The 22,364-nt window shown below is 41.9% G+C and overlaps 1 protein-coding gene across 1 annotated transcript in view; it reads left to right on the top strand.

The window, feature by feature from the left end:
- tnni1a (troponin I type 1a (skeletal, slow)) overlaps nucleotides 1-22,364 on the top strand; it is a 40,249-nt gene that overhangs the window by 1,522 nt on the left and 16,363 nt on the right. Inside the window, exons 4-6 of the mRNA XM_056448709.1 lie at nucleotides 8,191-8,322; nucleotides 8,708-8,797; nucleotides 11,241-11,417. Coding sequence (XP_056304684.1) covers nucleotides 8,191-8,322; nucleotides 8,708-8,797; nucleotides 11,241-11,417 — 399 coding nt within the window. The remainder of the gene's footprint in view (nucleotides 1-8,190; nucleotides 8,323-8,707; nucleotides 8,798-11,240; nucleotides 11,418-22,364) is intronic.

The raw sequence follows: 22,364 nt of genomic DNA, 5'->3' as shown, positions 1-22,364 counted from the left end.
ACCCTTGTTTAAAACCTTCATGAATGTCTTTTTTTATCAATTTATTTTGTATTACAACAACCAATGAAGAAATTCTGGTATACTTCGATTCTGACAAACAAAAAGACTAGTTCGTTAAAATTTTTTGGGGTCCTCCAACTCAGTTTTAGTCACTTCTGAGACGCTGGTCAGCATCACAGAACGTACTGCTATACATTTCTAGAGAGTGCCAAATACGTCCCAGAAGGTACTTTTTTTTTCCAGTGTTTGTTTTCGTGAATCCACCAGAGGCCGCTGTCTACGCTTTTTGAGATCTGAAATTTCTCTCACAAGTGCCATTCGTCCCTGCTCTTCTCGCCTAAATCCACCAGAGGCCGATGTCAACTCACTGATTAACCGTGGTCCACTCCTCTCTGCATCTACTTCCTCTACTTTCCGGATGCACTGTATATATATATATATATATATATATTAGGGTTGTGACGATGAGGAAATTTCCCCACCGGTTAATCGACATGCGACAACACCGGTATCACCGGTATTCTCTTTTCCTCTTTTTTCTGCTGATAAATAGCTTATAAATGCGTGCGTATAATCCTTTCACTTTCAGTTTTGCGGGAATTGCCAACACGCGCTGCATAGGGTGCTAATATACACACACAGCAAGCTGGCAAGATGACAAATGCTGAACTCCATGGCATTAGTTTCATTTGTTTTGTTATTTACGTGTTGTTCCTTTTTAAAATATCGTTTGACTGTAAAATCTCTCAAATTAATATTAACATAATCTCCCTCAGAGATATTGGAGTTTAATAACGTAGTACGCAGTAGGACTGTTGATCAACACCTCCCTGTAAGTTTACACACTGCATGGACTACAGGCCCTCTGGTGTGTTATGAATTGCATGTTTTAAGTGACAGCGAGACATGCTACATTTAGTTTTTATTGTAAAATATACATTATAACCCAGTACACAGCAAAATAATAATTTTTGAATGGCTTGCCTATTGGCGGTGTATATAGGCCTAATCGTTAAGCTTAAATAGGCCAAGAATATTTTATTAATATTAAAACACATTAATACAAACTAGCCACCATTTGATTTTCGTTTCTGTATATTTTTTATCAAACGAAAAATTCAATGAATAGTTTATTTTGGTTTTCATTTTATTAGAATTAATATAATTATTAGGTGACACAATTCCTACATAACAATGGCTCTGATTGCGTTTTTACAGATATCCTACAGATAGACTTTATGCTGTTAATTTCAGTGCTGTATTTTGACAGATTTATTTATTTAACACCAATAACGCAAGGAGCATGTGGCAGGGACTTAATTACATCAAAGACTTTAAAAGTAACAAACCCGCCACCGTAAACATTGCTGTGTCTCTCCCGGACGAGCTCAACTCATTCTACGCACACATTGAAGCTCAGGACAGCGCACACACAGCGCACACACAGCACACTCCCGCGGGCGATACCGAAACCGCCAGCACACTTTCTGTTTCTGTAGCAGACGTAACGAGATCTTTCCATCGCGTGAACATCCGAAAAGCGACGGGCCGAGATGGCATCCCTGGACGTGTACTTAAAGCATGCACACATGGACATCTTTACCCTCTCGCTCTCTCGGTCTGTGGTTCCCACATGCTTTAAGGCAGCTACTATTGTGCCTATACAGAAATTAGCTAAAACCACATGCTTGGATGACTAGCATCCGGTTGCACTGACACCCATCTTCAGCAAGTGCTTTGAGAAGCTGATTAAAAACCTGCTCTGTACTGCCCACTCACACTGACCCTCTGCAATTTGCATACAGAAACAACCGCTCCACTGATGTTGCTTTCACCTTGCTCTGTCTCACCTGGAAAACAAAACACATATGTGAGAATGCTGTTTGTGGACTACAGCTCAGCATTCAACACCATAATGCCTGCCAAGCTGGTGGTGAAGCTCCAGGCTCTGGGTCTCCACAGCTCTCTGTGCAACTGGATCCTGGACTTTCTGTCAAGCAGACACCAGGTGGTAAGAATGAACAACATCACCTTATCCACACTGATCCTCAACACTGGTGCTCCACAGGGCTGTGTTCTCAGCCCACTCTTGTACTCCCTGTACACACATGACTGTACAGCCAAACACAGCTCCAACGTCATCGTTAAATTTGCTGATGACACAACGGTGGTGGGCCTAATCACCAATAATGATGAGACGGCCTAAAGAGAGGAGGTGCACACTCTGACACAGTGGTGTCAGGAAAACCACCTCTTGCTCAACATCAGCAAAACCAAGGAGCTGGTGGTGAATTTTAGGAGAGAGAAGAGAGACACCATCAATGGAACACCAGTGGAGAGAGTCAGCACTTTTAAGTTTCTTGGAGTCCACATCGCTAAGGATTTGACATGGACTGCTCACACAGACGCAGTGCTGAGGAAGGCACATCAACACCTCTTCTTTATCAGGCATCTCAGGAGGTTTGGAATGAGCCCTCACATCCTCCGCTCGTTCTACAACTGCACTGTGGAGAGCATCCTGACTGGCTGTATCACCACCTGGCATGGAAACAGCACCAGCAGCAATCGCAAAGGCCTACATAGGATTGTGCGCACTGCTGGACGCGTAGTAAAAGGTGAGCTTCCCTCCCTCCAGGACATCTACACCAGGCGGTGCATGAGAAAAACCAAGAGAATCATCAGCGACTCCAGCCACCCAAGCCATAGACTTTTCTCTCTGCTACCCTCAGGCAGATGGTTCCGCAGCATTCGGTCACACACCAGCCGACTGAAGGAAAGTTTCTTTCCTCAGACTATCAGGCTGATGAACACTTAACACACCCCACACACTCTTCCATACCCCTCACTGCACACCATCAATATGTACAGTACCATGCACTGCACTTTAACCAATCCATACTTAAAACAATACTGCCTACAGCTATGTGTACACCTATTCATTGTACATATTGCTGTCAACACTGCCAATTTTACATTGTCCTGTTTTTTGGGAGTATGTTGTTGTATGTTGTTGTATTTTGTTGTATTTCGTTGTATTTGCACTGTCTGTATTTTGCACTGTCATTATATTTGCACTGTCTGGAGCCAGCCCCTAAGCTTTTCACTCATTACAGCACACGTGCTGCTGATGATGTGACAATAAAAGTGATTTGATTTGATCTGAGATTTCGCAAAGGCTTCAGCTATTCTACCTGTCAGCTGGTACCAGCGTCAGTTTTGCGACTTGACTTGTGTGGTGTCTGTATCAATGTTTGGATGACAGCGAGGGAGAGATGAGATCAGACCTCAGATTCGATGTGTGGCCGCACGTCACAGTTACTTTACTGCAATTTTTCAAATATTGGCTCATCTAAATTAACTTTTCACTTGATTAAAAGCCTAAATATTACCAGACAGACGAAGCAACTTTCGGTTTTGGAAGAGAGCGGCGGCTTCAGTGATAGAATACGTACATACGTACACACACACGCACGCACGCACGCACGCACGCACGCACACACACACACACACACACACACACACACACACACACAGGATCTTGTAGGGAAAAGTTCTTAAAAGTTACAGCAGCCCAAAAGAAAATGTAAATTAAGAGGTTAAGGGCTATAAGCCCAACTAAAGCAAACACTTTTCTCCATGATGGTGACTTTAGTCTATGTGGTCCACATATGTTTTAAGATAACTGGGCTACATTTGCCATATCTTCTTTCGGCCGCTTTAGGCTCAGAGCCACATTAGCCAGGGCCTTCTGAGACAAGATGGCGGCGCGTTCGGTTCGCGAGGCTCAGTGTCTCTCCAGTATCTGCAATTTTGCAGTATTATTCCTGCTCATTTCGGGTCTGTTCGTGCAGAACAGCAGTGCCTTTACATCGTACACCCGACAGGACATCTTGGATATTGGATTATGCATTCCGGACAGTTTTATTAACAATCTTCGACTCATCCCTGAGATCGTCAGAACACCCGAGCCTGAGAGTCATACCCGGCCGGGCGGAAGTGCTCGGAGGCGGCGCAGAGAACGTAAACAAAGACGTGGGAAGCGCGGCGGGCTAAGAGCTAAGCTAAAGCTAACACCACACCGGCTCTCTTTACCCAGCATCTTTCTCGCCAATGTACGGTCACTGGTGAACAAAATGGATGAGATTCGACTTCGCATCAACCACAGCAAAAGATTATGGAACTGTAATATCATGATTTTCACAGAAACATGGCTAAACAGCGGGATACCAGACAACGCTATATCGCTAACGGAGCATCAAACATTCCGAGCAGACAGAACGGTGGATGACTCCGGTAAGCCCAGAGGCGGAGGATTATGCATTTATATTAACAAAGCTTGGTGCACAAACTCTGTCGTCGTTGGGAGACATTGCTCTGTCAACCTGGAATTTCTAATGGCTAAATGTAGACCGTTTTATCTGCCACGGGAGTTCACCTCCACCATAATAACTGCTGCTTATATCCCTCCCGACGCTGATGCCAAGCTCGCTATGAATGAACTTCATGCAGCCATCAGCAAACAACAGACTGCTCACCCGGAGGCTGCTTTTATTGTTGCGGGGGATTTTAATCACTCAAACTTAAAGACAGTGCTCCCCAAATTCCATCAGAACATTTTCTGCCACACAAGGGGACAAAACTTTAGACCAAGTTTACACAAACAATGGCTGAAGCATATGCTGTGACCCCCCTCCCCCACTTGGGTCAATCAGATCACCTTTGTTTATTTCTCACCCCCAAGTACTCACCCATCGTCTACCGTGTGAAGCCATCAGTAAGGACCATCAAAGTGTGTCCAGCGGGGGTGGACTCCACACTCCAGGACAGTTTTGAACACACAGACTGGAGTATGTTTGCTTCCCAGGCCACATGTGGCTCTCATACAGACATTGACAGTTACACTTCCTCTGTTCTGGAATATATCAACACCACCATAGACAGTGTTACAACCCAGAAACAGATCACCACATACCCAAATCAAAAGCCATGGATGAACAAGGAGGTGCGCCTCCTGCTGAAGGCACGCAACACTGCCTTCAGATCAGGGGATGCACAGGCCTACAGCACTTCCAGGGCTAATCTGAAGAGGGGCATCAAAAAGGCCAAGCACTGCTACAAGCTAAAGCTAGAGGAGCACTTTTCCAACGCATGTGGCATGTGGCATCCAGGCCATCAGCAACTACAAACCCAGCCAGTCCACCCCCACAGCCACAAATGTCTCCTTCCTGAACGAGCTAAATGACTTTTATGCCCGCTTTGAAAGAGACAATACAGAACCCTACACCAGGAACACTACCTCAACCGACCACTCACCGATCACACTCACCTCCTCAGAAGTCTACACCGCACTGAGTCGGATCAATGTGCGTAAGGCTGCTGGACCAGACGGTATCCCTGGGCGCGTCCTCAAAGCATGTGCAGAACAGCTCACTGGGGTATTCACAGACATTTTCAACCTGTCACTTAACCTAGCAACTGTGCCAACATGCTTTAAAACCACCTCTATTGTGCCAGTGCCGAAACACTCCAGCCCAACATGCCTGAATGACTACCGCCCTGTAGCACTCACACCCATCATCATGAAGTGCTTCGAGCGGTTGGTCCTGGCACATCTGAAAGACTCTCTGCCATCCACACTGGACCCACATCAGTTTGCCTACCATGGCAACAGGAGCACAGAAGATGCCGTCTCCATAGCACTGCACTCTGTCCTCACACACCTGGACAATAAAACACTTATGCACGAATGCTGTTTGTTGACTTCAGCTCAGCATTCAACACTGTCATACCCTCTAAGTTACTGATCAAACTCAGAGACCTGGATATCAATGCGTCTCTCTGCAACTGGGTTATGGACTTTCTGACTAACAGACCTCAGAATGTTAGATCAGGCCACATCTGCTCCACCACCGTCACACTCAACACTGGTGTACCACAGGGCTGCGTGCTGAGCCCCTTCCTCTACTCCCTTTTTACCATCGACTGTAGGCCTGTGAACAGATCCAACACCATCATCAAATTTGCAGATGACACCACAGTGATTGGTCTAATCAGCAATAATGATGAGACTGCCTACAGGGAGGAGATACAGCATCTGGCCACTTGGTGCACCGACAATAATCTGCTCCTTAACACCAGCAAGACCAAGGAGCTCATTGTGGACTTCAGGAAGGGACGAACAGGCTCGCATGATCCCATCCACATTAATGGGATGGCCGTTGAGCCTGTCTCATCCTTCAAGTTCCTGGGGACCCACATCTCTAAGGACCTTTCCTGGACCACCAACACCTCCAGTCTGGTCAAGAAGGCTCATCAGCGCCTATTCTTCTTGAGGCAACTTAAGAAGAACCAGCTTTCATCAGCCATCCTGGTGAACTTCTACCGCTGCACAATAGAAAGCATCCTGACCAACTGCGTCACAGTCTGGTATGGAAGCTGCTCTGTTGCTGAGCGTAAGGCACTGCAGCGGGTGGTGAAAACTGCCCAACGCATCACAGGGACTACACTGCCAACCATAGAGGACATCCAGAAGAAACACTGTCTGCGGCGAGAACGCAGTATTCTCAAGGACACCTCTCACCCTGCTCACAGACTGTTTTCTCTCCTGCCTTCCGGCAGGCGATTCAGGCTCCCCCGGACAAAAACCAGCAGACTGAGGAACAGCTTTTTCCCCAGAGCTGTCTTCCTTTTGAACTCTGCCCCTCACTGACTGTTTTGCCCCCCCATCCCCCCCCCCCCAATACACCCCCCACAATCCTCTAACTTATACTCCTCACAATCACTGCACTATTTAACATTTGCACATTTAAAGTTTGCACATATTAATTGCACTGATTCATTTACTTGAACTGGACATACCCACTGCTCATGGACATTTGTAATTATGTTTATCTATCTGCACACTTCTGCTATTAATAGCATCCTGTACATATATTCATTTGTTGTAAATCTGTTCATAGCTAATACAACCTGTATATAATGTTGATAGTACATCCATCTGTAAATATCACCATAGTTTTTCTATAACTGCACTTTATAACTTATACCTGTATCCTGCACTTGCTGCTATTGCACTGCTGGTTAGACCTAAACTGCATTTCGTTGCCTTGTACTTGTACATGTGTAATGACAATAAAGTTGAATCTAATCTAATCTAATCTAATCTAACTGTGCCAAATATTTGCTAAAAGTGCCCCACATTTGTTTTAGGATAACTGGGCCACATTTGCCATATCTTCTCTGGGCCACTATAGGCTAATGGCTGCATTAGCCAGAGTTTACTGTGCCGAATATTTGCACTTACATGTGTGAGCCACTTTAGGTTTAGACCCAGATTACCCTTAAATGACTATGCCACATTTTTGCCGACTGTGGCCCACATTTGTCCTCCATCACTTTTCACATGTGCCACATTAGATTTACCTCCAGATTACATTTTGCAATGAGTGCCAAATCTTTGCCTTAAATGGCCCATATATGAATTTGAATCTTTGGCCCCCCTTTGCCATTGTACAGGTGGGCCACTCCAGGCTCACATTCATTTTGTTCACATTCAGGAATACCACCAGTGCTACATAACTGCCTAAAGTGACCCACATTCGTATGCTATCTGGGGTGTGAAGTACATCCTCCAGATGCTGCCACCTTTGTCAGGCAAAGTTTGCAGATTGCTTCATTAACATTTTCAGGTTCTCTTTTTGCATTTGGTTTGAACCCAAAATATTCCCAAACAGGCGCTTTTGCATTGTGTTTTGACACTAAATCGTCCTCCATTCTCTTTCTGTAAATTTGACTCTGTAAAAATGGCTTTGTGTGTGCGAAATTCTGTCGTGCGGCGCTGTGTGACCGCCCAGTGTGACCGCAGCTTTATAGACACTAGTAGATCAGCTGTGTTTGATTAGGGTTGGAGCAAAACTGTGCAGAGCTGCGACCTTCCAGGAATTTAAGTTCGAGACCTGTTGGCAATCCTACCTTCTCACTGACATCACACAGATTATTTAGGGCAGCTAATGCTGAATGATCAAGATGAAACATGAAATTTGCCATTATTTTTGTTCAAACTATAATAATATGATACACCTAATCTTGTTACAGACAAGCATTTATGTAGTATAAACTCATCACAAGTAGACAAGACAAGTGCGAACACCACAAGAGTTGTTATTGATACACATTAATTTGTTTGTTCAGAGTTTGATGGTGGCCAAAGCCAAAGAGGAGCTGGATCAGGAGGTGTTGGATAAAGAGGTGGATAAGCAGAAGTATCTGATGGAGAAAGCTCCTCCTCTGCAGACACAGACCATGTCATTCACTGAACTTCAGGTAACCTCATGCATCCCCTTTTAAATGTACAATTTTAGTCATTAGGTGCCACTTGAAAAACCTCACAACTTGAAATCTAATACTACAATCATTGCTATTACATCTCTCCACCCAACTTTGTATATTCATATTTTGCCTTTCATAAGGCTGATGCAAATGTATTGCCCAATGCTTTTCTATCTTAATTTGACAAATTGCAATGTAAATAGCCACCCTGGTCAACCACAATCATTAGTATGAGATGCGTGCCTGTGTAAATTGATAAGTAGGAAAATTTGCCTTTTGATATTTGGTTGTCATAATAAAAGACCTTTATGACGTTGTTAGTTGATACTGTGTATAATGTTATACTCATTCACTTAATGAACATTTCTGGCTTCTTTAGGAACTCTGTCAAGAGCTTCATGCTAAGATAGATTTGGTGGATGAAGAGCGCTATGATATTGAAGCCAAAGTCTTACTGAATAAGCGTGAGGTATGACAATCCACATAAACCATGCTTTAATAACCAGTCAGACAATGCCATAACTTGCTGACTTCATCTGGTCTATTTGTAGGGTTCTAATATTAGTGTGTATTTAACTATGGGATTATATGAAAAAACAGCAGACATTTTCTTTCCTTTTTTTTTTTTATTTAAGAAAAATGACATTAGAACATCGAACTCAATTCCTGCAAGGTCGCAGCTCTGCACAGTTTTGCTCTTACACTAATCAAACACAGCTGATCTACTAGTGTCTATTAGTCTTGAACACCTTGATTAGTTGGATCAGCTGTGTTTGATTAGGATTGGAGCAAAACGGTGCAGAGCTGCAGCTCTCCAGGAATAGAGTTTGAGACTTGCATTAGAATAATAAGAGCTTCACATGTGGTTGTTGGAACTTTTGTCCACATAGAAATGTACCAAAATATATGGGGTATATATATATATATATATATATATATATATATATATATATATATATATATATATATATATATATATATATATATATATATATATATATATAAAGTGCTTCCAGAAAGTATTCATAGCGCTTCACATTTTCCAAAATTTTTAATGTTACAGCCTGATTCCATAATGGATTAAATTCATTTATTTTAAATTCAACACACAATACCCCATAATGACAACATGAAAAAGATTTTTAGAAATTGTTGCAAATTTATTAAAAATAAAAAAACTGAAAAATCCCATCTACATAAGTATTCACAGCCTTTACTCAATACTTTGTTGATGCACCTTTGGCAGCAATTACAGCCTCAAGTCTTTTTGAATATGATGCCACAAGCTTGGAACACCTGTCTTTATGAATTTTTTCCCATTACTCTTTGCACTACCTCTCAAGCCACTCTGTTGATATTTTGGCGGTGTGATTTGGGTCATTGTCTTACTGGAAGATGAACTGTCGCCCCAGTCTGAGGTCAAGAGCACTCTGAAGCAGTTTTTTACTCAGGATATCTCTTTACATTGCAGCATTCATCTTTCCCTCTATCCTGACTAGTCTTCCAGTTCCTGCTGCTGAAAAACATCCCCACAGCATGATGCTGTCACCACCTGCCATTCACTCCAAAGAGGTCAATTTTAGTCTCATCAGACCAGAGAATTTTGTTTTTTATGGTCTGAGAGTACTTCAGATGCCTTTTGGCAAATTCCAGGCAGGGAGTGGCTTCCGACTGGCCACTCTACCATACAGGCCTGATTGGTGGATTGCTGCTCAGATGGTTGTCCTTCTGTAAGGTTCTCCTATCTCTACAGAAAAATGCTGGAGCTCAGACAGAGTTTTATTTTATTTAAAAAAAAACAATTTAAAAATGTTTATATATATATATATATATATATATATATATATATATATATATATATATATATATATATATATATATATATATAGTTGAAGTCAGAATTATTAGGCCCCCTGAATTATTAGCCCCCCTGTTTATTTTTTTCCCAATTTCTGTTTAACGGAGAGAAGATTTTTTCAACACATTTCTAAACATAATAGTTTTAATAACTCATCTCTAATAACTGATTTATTTTGTCTTTGCAATGATGACAGTAAATAAAATTTTACTAAATATTTATCATGACACTTCTATACAGCTTAAAGAGACATTTAAAGGTTTAACTAGGTTAGTTAGGTTAACTAGGCAGGTTAGCGTAATTAGGCAAATTATTGTATAAAGATGATTTGTTCCGTAGACTATCGAAAAAAAAATGTGATTATTCCATTAGCATGTCGTTAAACATAGAACTCTAAGCATCCTACAAATTCAGTTACATTTTCTTATTATATAATGTTGGATATCCCTTCCCTGTATTTGTTTTGCAAAATTTATTATGGTATTGTTTTTTGTTCACAACAACTACATGGGCTGCCGGATAAAGCTGTCTATATGAGGAGCTTACAAGGTTTTGTATTCCATTTATAACTCGCATTAATTTCCAGTTTTGTCAGTTTGGCCAAAAGTGAACTAAACAAAATTATATATGGAGGTCTAAAAGTTCCACACATTTTATTCACCTGCATATTTTATTAACATACACTGTACAAAAATTCTGGGTTCCACACACTTAACTTGTGTTGAGACAACATAAAGGAATCAAGTGAACTTATAAGTTATTTTTACAAATTTAAGTTGATTGAACATAAAACAATTAGGTTGTCCCAAAAAACTTAAATTAGTAGTTTGAACAAACAGCAAGCATAATTTTTTGAGTGTACTTTCCCACTCACTTATAAGTTGAGTTTTCCTGTAAAAGTGATTTAAACCATAAAAAATATGAGAAGGGTCTTGACAAGATTTGATCATAAAGGGTTACAAGAGATGCATTTGAACCCATGTTAATGGCAATTGAAAATTATGCTCAAATGGGAATCATAAATTAATAATACAAGTTGGTCTCCATTCTCTAGATCAAAGATCTTAACATTAAAGTTTTGGACCTGAGAGGTAAGTTCAAGCGGCCCCCGCTGAGGAGGGTGAGAGTCTCTGCAGATGCCATCCTTCGGTCTCTGCTAGGCTCAAAGCACAAAGTCTCCATGGACCTACGAGCCAACCTCAAATCTGTTAAAAAAGAAGACACTGAGAAGGTATGATGCCATGTGGAAAAAATAGAAAATATATACTTAAATTGGTCACACGGTGGCTCGTCTCACAGCAAGAACGTTGCTGGCTCAAGTCCCAGCTGGGTCAGCTGGTATTTCTGTCTGGAGTTTGTATGTTCACCCCATGTTTATGTGGGTTTCTTCTGGGTGCTCCGGTATCCCCCACAGCCCAAAGACGTGCGCTATAGCTGAATTGGGTAAGCTAAATTGTCTGTCTAAATTGTGTGTGTGTGTGTGTGTGTGTGTGTGTGTGTGTGTGTGTGTGTGCATGCGTGCGTGCCTGCGTGCGTGCGTGTGTGTGTGTGTGTGTGCGCGTGTGTGTGTGTGTGTGTGTGTTGGTTTTGCTATACTTGTGAGGACCAACTATTGAGAAACAACCAATGTTGTGAGGACATTTTTCTTTGTGAGGACATTTTAGGTGGTCCTCACAAATAAAATGCTTTAATGGCCTCCAAAGGGCCTATACTTGATGCTGTGCAAATTTCAGCAAAAGTCCTCACAGCAATAGTAAAACTGAAATTTGGTGTTTAGCCTTGTGTCCGCGAGCTCCCCCATCGGTCACACACGTGTACTGCAATCTTAAATCTCGGGAGGAGGAGCATGAGTGAGAGCGGATTTTTCCTATTGGACGACAGCTCCCTCGCTGGGGAATTTTTGTGATTGGCCATTTCAGTCCCATTACTACACTGTGGAGGGGGGAAGAGGAGAGGAATGCCTGAAAACACGATTAAACTAAACTATATGACACCGGTTGGCAAACTGAAATGTCATGTTTGTAATACTACCTCACGAAAATTAACCAACTGAAGTCAATTTGCCAATAAACACGTTACTACACGTTTACTACATTAAAACCTTGGTTCATTTACTGCTGGATTTAATGTAATTACATATGACATTATACATCATTAAAATGTTCATCAAGATTCCATAATAACACCCTTATAATGTTAAAGTGAATGTAATTCCTATCTGGAGCCTTTGAAAAGCCTTTAGTTTCATACGAGCATCAGCCGCATTAGTGAAAGCACTCCTATATGATCGCCATGACATCGCGTGACAAAACTGCACCTCTCGACACTCAATGAACAATAATGAAATGTTTAGTGTCTTACCTTGTCTGATGTTATAACTCTAGAAGCTGACTGTGCTGTTTCGTCGCTTTAGTTTCCAGTAAAGTCAAAGATAAACTCTGTAAATTCTCTTTCCAAAGCCGTGTCCTGTTTATGAACAAAGGTTCGTTTAAAATGACTCTAGCGAATCAACGTCAATGATTCTAGCGAGTGAATCAGTGAATCAATTAAGCGTTCGTAAAGACGTCCGTTCATTCTAGAAAGCATCGGTTGTTCAAACAAATCAATTCAACTCAACTAATGATTCTGTGATGAAATTGACTCGATTTACTTCACTCGCCGTTTAGTTTCGATATTTTAATGTATAATTTCATGTTTCATCTATATAAATTTATATTAATCGTTAATTAAATAAGATCTTAATTAACATTAATCTCAACATGAATCTATGAATGTCATTGCACTCATTCTACCTGAGCCTCACTGAACGTCTGAAAATACATAATATCTACAACTTATCAAATGTTTTTCACCCTAACCCATCAGTCACCAGCAGCCTTAGTACATCACCATATTTTACAGTTGAATTTACATTTTACAGATGATATTTACACTTGTGCAAATGCCTAATGCTGTAGAGGTGTTATAAATGTTGAAATAAAATACATTAAAGTACATATAATAAACAAACAATAATATAGGCACTATAGGAGTAGTGAAAGTAGAATACTGCTTTTAAGGAGCATTTGTTTCAGATGGAGGCTTGGGGGAAGGAGCTGCTTCTGTGTGAGCTGCTCTGAAGCGCTGGGCATTCCTAGTGTTTACTCAAAATAGACTGTCTATACTGTTACAGGTTAACATAACCAAAAGTAGATAGATTTATAGAGCACATGCACACCATTAGTGCTGAACAGCCGTTCACTAGAGAAGTGGTGTGGAGGAAAGATGTACAAAACTGCAGGGTGAGAGTGAAGTGTGCCCAGTGAGAGAAATGAAAAGAGTAAAAAGAGTAATGCAAGGTAAACTAAAGCATTCAAACACTCTTCCAGTCAGGTGTGATGTCAGCTCTGTGTCAACCTTATTTAAAAACAACCAAGATTGATCAAAGTATTTCACAAAGTACAACACTAAAGCCGTAATATAATACATAATAAATCACAATTATATATATATATATATATTATAAAACACTGGTAGAGTTGTCGTGTCCTCAACTAAGGTTGCCAGCCGCCCTGTATTAGCCGGGACATCCCATATGTTGAGCTTGCCTGGTTTGTCCTGTATGTGATTTCCCATGTCTTGTTTATTGGTTGCTCCACAGATTGAAGCAGCAGTGGTGTTGAGAAGGCTTTACTGATTTAGCTTTTAGTTTTAAATGTTTTATATAATGTACAGTACAGAATGTATCCTTTAAACAGTAAATGTAAATATGATGCAATGATGGAATGCATATGCTAATTTGCATGGCTGCACTAGTCAAATTATGTCACATATTTCATAGCAACAAAGTTGGCAACCCTGTCCACAACTTGAAAGAAAAAGAGACGATTTAGAGTCCTTGAGAGTTCAGGCAATTCTAAAATGAATGACGAGCTGCTTTACAAGTGATGGTCAGCTACAGCAAAGGCCTAACCACCTCTGGTGATGAGCCTTAGTTTAGGCTGCTAGTTCTGTTGAAGCAGACTGGCTGTGATATACCGTGTACACACTGATCCAGCACAACATTATGACCACAGACAGGTGAAGTGAATAACACTGATCATCTCTTCCTCAAGGCACCTTTTAGCAGGTGGCATATCTTAGGCAAGAGAACATTTTGTCTTTAAAGTTGATACATTAGAAAGGAAAATGGACTAGTGTAAGGATTTGAGTGAGTTTAATAAGGGCCATAGTGTAATGGCAAGATGACTGGGTCAGTGCATCTCCAAAACTACAGCTCTTGTGAGGTGTTTCTGCAGTGGTCAGTTCATTCATCTAGTGAAATCTGTTCAAGGAGGGAACAGTTGTGAAGCGGAACTTATCACAGGCAGCCAAGGCTCACTGATGCTCATGGGAGTAAACGCTGGCCCGTGCCGTCTGACCCACACATGACTGCTGAAGAAGTTAATGTGGTTTTGATAGAAAGGCCACTAAATATACAGGACATTCCACTGAATGGGTAACATTTATGTCCCCAGAATATTAAATATATAAAAATGCATTAAATTAACTCAAAAATGCATTTTAGTAACAATCAAAGAGTCTTCAAATTTAACAAACTGCAAAATTTAGAATAAATAATTAAAATCATTATTAAAAACTATGTAGAACACTAAAAAGAGCAGCTGTTGCATGTCACCACTCCCTGCTTCTAAGATTTGCTAAAATATATTGTTTAAAATCCTTCCAAATTAGTTTTTTTTTGCATTTACATGCAGTTTTATATCCAATCAATGATTTCCTATTTAAAAAAAATAATAAATCTGAACATTTTTGATAAAATACACATTTTAGCCGTGTCCCCAGGTTTTCACTCATTACTGTTACCCTAACACATTTACCCCTTTGATTAACTTGGGACATTCCATAAGGCATATTTTCAACAGGAAGTTGCATCATCCAGATCTTTTAAAGGCCATGGGAGAACAAAGGGGAAAGTCTTCTCATTTTATTAATTCATTTTAAAAATACATATCTTTGATAAACCGCTAAAACTTGCTCCATATCCTCATGCTATTAGCATGTGTGCCATGTGGCTATTTAGCATGAATTTGATAATTTTATGCTGAAAACTCACCCTCAGACCCTCAGTCCCGTTACTCATATACTGTAAGCCATAACAGGACTGAGTAATAGTAACAGGAGTGAGATGCGTTCTCTGTTTCATAAATAATAATGCAAAACATTGTTAATGTAAGATGATTTACTTGAATCTTTTAGGTTTCAGTTACAATTACTTATATTGTAAATGTACACTCACTGGCCACTTTATTAGGTACACCTGTCCAGCTGCTCATTAATGCAAATTTCTAATCAGCCAATCACATGGCAGCAGCTCACTGCATGTAGGCATGTAGACATGGTCAAGACGATCTGCTGCAGGTCAAAGCGAGCATCAGAATGGGGAAGAAAGGGGATTTAAGTGACTCTGAACGTGGCATGGTTGTTGCTGCCAGACGGGCTGCTCTGAGTATTTCAGAAACTGCTGATCTACTTGGATTTTCACACACAACCATCTCTAGGGTTTACAGAGAATGGTCCGACAAAGAGGAAATATCCAGTGAGCGGCAGTTCTGTGGACACAAATGCCTTGTTGATGCCAGAGGTCAGAGGAGAATGGCCAGACTGGTTCCAGCTGATAGAAAGGCAACAGAAACTCAAATAAGCACTCGTTACAACCGAGGTTTGCAGAAGAGCATCTCTGAACACACAACACGTCCAACCTTGAGGCGGATGGGCTACAGCAACAGAAGACCACACCGGGTGCCGCTCCTGTCAGCTAAGAACAGGAAACTGAGACTACAATTCACACAGGCTCACCAAAACTGGACAATAGAAGATTGGAGAAACGTTGCCTGGTCTGATGAGTCTCCATTTCTGCTGACACATTCGGATGCTCGGCTCACAATTTGGCCTCAACAACATGAAAGCATGGATCCATCCTGCCTTGTATCAGCGGTTCAGGCTGGTGGTGGTGGTGTAATGGTGTGGGGGAGATTTTCTTGGCACACTTTGGGTCCATTAGTACCAATTGAGCATGGTGTTGACGCCACAGCCTACCTGAGTATTGTTGCTGACCATGTCCATCCCTTTATGACCACAGTGTCTCCATCTTCTGATGGCTACTTCCAGCAGGATAACGCACCATGTCATAAAGCACCAATCATCTCAGACTGGTTTCTTGAACATGACAATGAGTTCACTGTACTCAAATGGCCTCCACAGTCACCAGAGCTCAATCCAATAGAGCAGCTTTGGGATGTGGTGGAACAGGAGATTGGCGTCATGGATGTGCAGCGACAAATCTGCAGCAACTGTGTGATGCTATCATGTTAATATGGAGCAAAATCTCTGAGGAATATTTCCAGTAGCTTGTTGAATCTATGCCACGAAGAATTAAGGCAGTTCTGAAAGGCAAAAAAGGGGTCCAACCTGGTACTAGTGAGGTGTACCTAATAAAGTGGCCGGTGAGTGTATCACATGTATCATATGTATGTATTATATACTTGCAGAGTGCCAATCCACCTATAAGTGCTGCAGAAAAGCAACGACTTTATTGTAAACATGATGCAGACCCAGAGAAGAGACAGAAATATTTAGAGAAGGAATCTGAATAAGGGTGTCACGGTGGTGCAGTGGGTAGAATGATCGCCTCACAGCAAGAAGGCCACTGGTTTAAGCCCCGGCTGGATCAGTTGGCATTTCTGTGTGGAGTTTGCATGTTCTTCCCGTGTTGGCGTGGGTTTCCTCTGGGTGCTCCGGTTTCCTCCACAGTTCAAAGACACACAGTACAGGTGAATTGAATAAGCTAAATCGGCAGTAGTGTATGAGTGTGAATGAGTGTGTATGGATGTTTCCTAGTGCTGGGTTGCGGCTGGAAGTACATCCGCTGCATAAAACATATGCTGGATAAGTTGGCAGTTCATTCCTCTGTGGCGACCCCTGATTAATAAAGGGACTAAGCCGAGAAGAAAATGAACGAATGAATGAGTCGGAGAGATACAGGAAGGACCTAGAGTCAGGCAGGAAGAAACTGATCAATGACCTAAGAGAGAAAAGTGCAGACGCCACAAAAAGTAAAGAGAGAGATGTACCATAACATCAAAGACAAAAGAAGCCCTCAAACATCGCTCCACACAACCCAGTTATCACCAGAGCAAGCTGAACATCCACAGTGTCTGGATATTCATTCCTGTTACTGCGTGTTCATTCCTGTTATTAAATTATTATTATTATTTTTAATTAGGTTAAGTGACTTTTTTGTCTTTGTTATGTTCATAATTTATCCAATAGTTTATACAATATATCCAATGTATTCTATCTACTTTATACACATTAACTTTATTTAGTAATTTAAGTGCATTTATATTTAATTTAATTTACAAATAACGTAAAACAGTGATATAAAACTGAATGTGGTCATAATGTTATGCTTTAGCTGTGTGTATGTACATTACTATATGTGTGTGGATGTGTAACACCTATAACGTGCTTAATTAAAAAGATATTAAAACCACTTTATCAGTTAAATGTTTACCCCTTTTAGTAAATACATGCCTATATCTTATTCCATATCATCCAATGTATTATATCTACTGTGTACACCTTAATTTATTTTGTAACTTAACTGCATTTATGCAATGATAAATTATTTATTTACAAATAAATAAATAATTGTCATAAAATATAAAATCTAAAACAATATCAACTCAATTAATAAATTAATGAACATATAGCCGAGTGAAATGAAGTGCAAAAGTCGTGATATTGCTGAACCGGAGTAGAAGTCTTAATTGGTGATACTGCTGCATGAACTTTTGAACTTGAGGCTGCGCTGGGGGAGGGGAGCTTGAGTTTCGAGTGGGGGAGGGGAGCCTGAGAGCGGGACAGATTCAGAACCGATCATTAACACAGATCAGAGTTATGGCACGTGAACGCATGTCACGGAGGCTGCTAAAGCACATCACGAGACATGTGCTCGAAGACAGACGAAGCCAAGGAGGGAAACAGCGGAAAAGAGATCCAGCACTGTTACAGGTGAGGCTCAATTCATTTTAATTAACTTTAAACAAGGCTGAGGTGTTTTATAGTCTGGTCTAGCCTTCCCGATCGTCATTTAGCTAACGTTAGCATTAGCTTAGTTAACATTAGTTGGTCCTTACATGTGCTTCAACTAATACTGAAATTTGGTAACAATTTTGATGACAAATTAATTATTCGAGTCATTTTTGCAGCATAAAAGTGACCCTGGCTGTGAAAACTCTGCAAAAGTATTTGTTTGTGATTTTCTATGAAACTGTAACATGGATATATTTTCTATTAATGGTATGATAATTGTGGTGAAATTAATAAGTTCAATGAAACTTCAAAGTTATCAAGTTGATGCCTTATTCTGTTTTTAAATTTATTTAGGCTAAATTGTAGGAGCAATTAGCAAAAATATCCTGAATGGAACAAATTCATATTTGCCATAAAGTCATTTATTATTATACTAGCAATATTTAATGCATTCATGTGGCATAGAGGTAAAGTTGGTTTTATTTTCGCACATTCGTTCATTTAGAAGTCTCTTTATTGTTTACCATGTTACTTTGAATATTCAATCAGAATTAGCATGCAAGTATGATTTCTAAACAACATTAACACTGTTAATTTGACTGTGAACAATGTTGTACTTTGATAGTCATTTGCTGCTAATATGATTTTGTTATTTAGAGTTTGCAAATAATACTTTAATGAAATAATATTATTAAGGGGAAAGTCCGAATGTGCGAATATAAAACCAAATTTACCTCTATTCATGTGGCCACTATTTAAAATAAATGAATAAATTATACCACTGTGGTAATTTAATAATAATGTGTGGTGATCTTGCTGAAAGGTAATTGTTTTGTTTTACAGATAATGGGACAAAGAAAACCTTCTGGAAAGAAGCAGGTACAAATTGTTGTAGTTTCATATACCACTGATTTTCTCATGTTAATTAAACATATTAAAACCTAATAAGCCTGGTGCTTAATAAATATTAATGTAATCACTTTTACACTTCACAGTAAATGTAAATGCTGAATTAAGACTGTTCTTTTGCTTATTATTTTATTTAAATTGTCAGACAGCTAAAACATTTCACAAAATGTGTTAAATCAGCTGCACAAAGGGATTGGTGTGGTAAAAATCTTATAAAATTGATAAATATGAAGATTTTTACATTTATCATTATAATTATCGATATCGACCGATATGAAAAAAATTATCGTTATAATTTTTTTGCCATATCGCCCAGCTCTAATATGATTGTTATTGAGTGTCTAACACTATATATTCACACAGATATCAGAGAAAGTTCAAGACAGAAAGAGACTAAGAGAGTATCACCACCCTGGCCAGGCTGAGAGAGATGATCATGATGAGCAGGTGAGTGTTAGCAGAGTGTTAATGATAGTGTCAGTGACCGCTCCTACAGGAGACACACACTTTATTATGATGCACCACTGCTAGCGCAGTGACCACTCCTTCGGCAGATGCACACCTTATTACGCACCACTGCTAGCGCAGTGACCGCTCCTACAGGATACACACACCTTAATATTACGCACCACTGTTAGCGCAGTGACCACTCCTTCGGCAGATGCACACCTTATTACGCACCACTGTTAGCGCAGTGACCACTCCTACAGGAGACGCACACCTTAATATTACGCACCACTGTTAGCGCAGTGACCACTCCTTCGGCAGATGCACACCTTATTACGCACCACTGTTAGCGCAGTGACCACTCCTACAGGAGACGCACACCTTAATATTATGCACCACTGTTAGCGCAGTGACCACTCCTTCGGCTGATGCACACCTTATTACGCACCACTGTTAGCGCAGTGACCACTACTACAGGAGACGCACACCTTAATATTATGCACCACTGTTAGCGCAGTGACCACTCCTTCGGCAGATGCACACCTTATTACGCACCACTGTTAGCGCAGTGACCACTCCTACAGGAGACGCACACCTTAATATTACGCACCACTGTTAGCGCAGTGACCTCTCCTTCGGCAGATGCACACCTTATTACGCACCACTGTTAGCGCAGTGACCACTCCTACAGGAGACGCACACCTTAATATTATGCACCACTGTTAGCGCAGTGACCACTCCTTCGGCTGATGCACACCTTATTACGCACCACTGTTAGCGCAGTAACCACTCCTTCGGCAGATGCACACCTTATTACGCACCACTGCTAGCGCGGTGACCACTCCTTCGGCAGATGCACACCTTATTACGCACCACTGCTAGCGCAGTGACCGCTCCTACAGGAGACACACCCTAATATTATGCACCACTGCTAGCGCAGTGACCACTCCTTCGGCAGATGCACACCTTATTACGCACCACTACTAGCGCAGTGACCACTCCTTCGGCAGATGCACACCTTATTACGCACCACTGCTAGCGCAGTGACCACTCCTTCGGCTGATGCACACCTTATTACGCACCACTGTTAGCGCAGTGACCACTCCTTCGGCTGATGCACACCTTATTACGCACCACTGTTAGCGCAGTGACCACTCCTTCGGCAGATGCACACCGTATTACGCACCACTGCTAGCGTGGTGACCACTCCTTCGGCAGATGCACACCTTATTACACACCACTGCTAGCGCAGTGACCGCTCCTACAGGAGACGCACACCTTAATATTATGCACCACTGCTAGCGCAGTGACCACTCCTTCGGCTGATGCACACCTTATTACGCACCACTGTTAGCGCAGTGACCACTCCTACAGGAGACACACACCTTAATATTATGCACCACTGTTAAGCGCAGTGACCACTCCTTCGGCAGATGCACACCTTATTACGCACCACTGTTAGCGCAGTGACCGCTCCTACAGGAGACGCACACCTTAATATTATGCACCACTGTTAAGCGCAGTGACCACTCCTTTGGCTGATGCACACCTTATTACGCACCACTGTTAAGCGCAGTGACCACTCCTTCGGCAGATGCACACCTTATTACGCACCACTGTTAGCGCAGTGACCGCTCCTACAGGAGACGCACACCTTAATATTATGCACCACTGTTAAGCGCAGTGACCACTCCTTTGGCTGATGCACACCTTATTACGCACCACTGTTAGCGCAGTGACCACTCCTTCGGCTGATGCACACCTTATTACGCACCACTGCTAGCGCAGTGACCACTCCTTCGGCAGATGCACACCTTATTACGCACCACTGCTAGCGCAGTGACCGCTCCTACAGGAGACACACACCTCAATATTACGCACCACTGTTAGCGCAGTGACCACTCCTTCGGCAGATGCACACCTTATTACGCACCACTGTTAGCGCAGTGACCACTCCTACAGGAGACGCACACCTTAATATTATGCACCACTGCTAGCGCAGTGACCACTCCTTCGGCTGATGCACACCTTATTACGCACCACTGTTAGCGCAGTGACCACTCCTTCGGCTGATGCACACCTTATTATGCACTACTGTTAGCGCAGTGACCACTCCTTCGGCAGATGCACACCTTATTATGCACCACTGCGAGTGCAGTGACAGCTCCCACTGGAGACGCACTGCGAGTGCAGTGACAGCTCCCACTGGAGACGCACTGCGAGTGCAGTGACAGCTCCCACTGGAGACGCACTGCGAGTGCAGTGACAGCTCCCACTGGAGACGCACTGCGAGTGCAGTGACAGCTCCCACTGCAGACGCACTGCGAGTGCAGTGACAGCTCCCACTGCAGACGCACTGCGAGTGCAGTGACAGCTCCCACTGCAGACGCACTGCGAGTGCAGTGACAGTTCCCACTGCTAGTGCAGTGACAGCTCCCACTGGAGACGCACTGCTAGTGCAGTAGCAGCTCCCACTGGAGACGCACACCATTATAATGCACCACTGCAAGTACAGCGACCGCACCCACCAGAGACGCAATCATTATTGATATAGAAATCATATCACAACACTGCAGATTACTGCTTCAGCAGTGGCGGCTCCTTCTGGAGTTCACATTTACATTTCATCACTGCCAAGCATTAACAGCTCCCAAGGAGTCACATCTGCATCACTGCACCCACCGGAGCCATTTTTCACTCTTTCCCAATGCGGTACAGCACCCCTCCAAATTTTCCAGGCTAGCAT

This window comes from Danio aesculapii, chromosome 23 (assembly GCF_903798145.1).
Source record: "Danio aesculapii chromosome 23, fDanAes4.1, whole genome shotgun sequence".
Classification (NCBI taxonomy): Eukaryota; Metazoa; Chordata; class Actinopteri; order Cypriniformes; family Danionidae; genus Danio; species Danio aesculapii.
The sequence above is the reverse complement of the archived record's forward strand: the minus strand, read 5'-3'. Positions and strand labels throughout refer to the sequence as shown.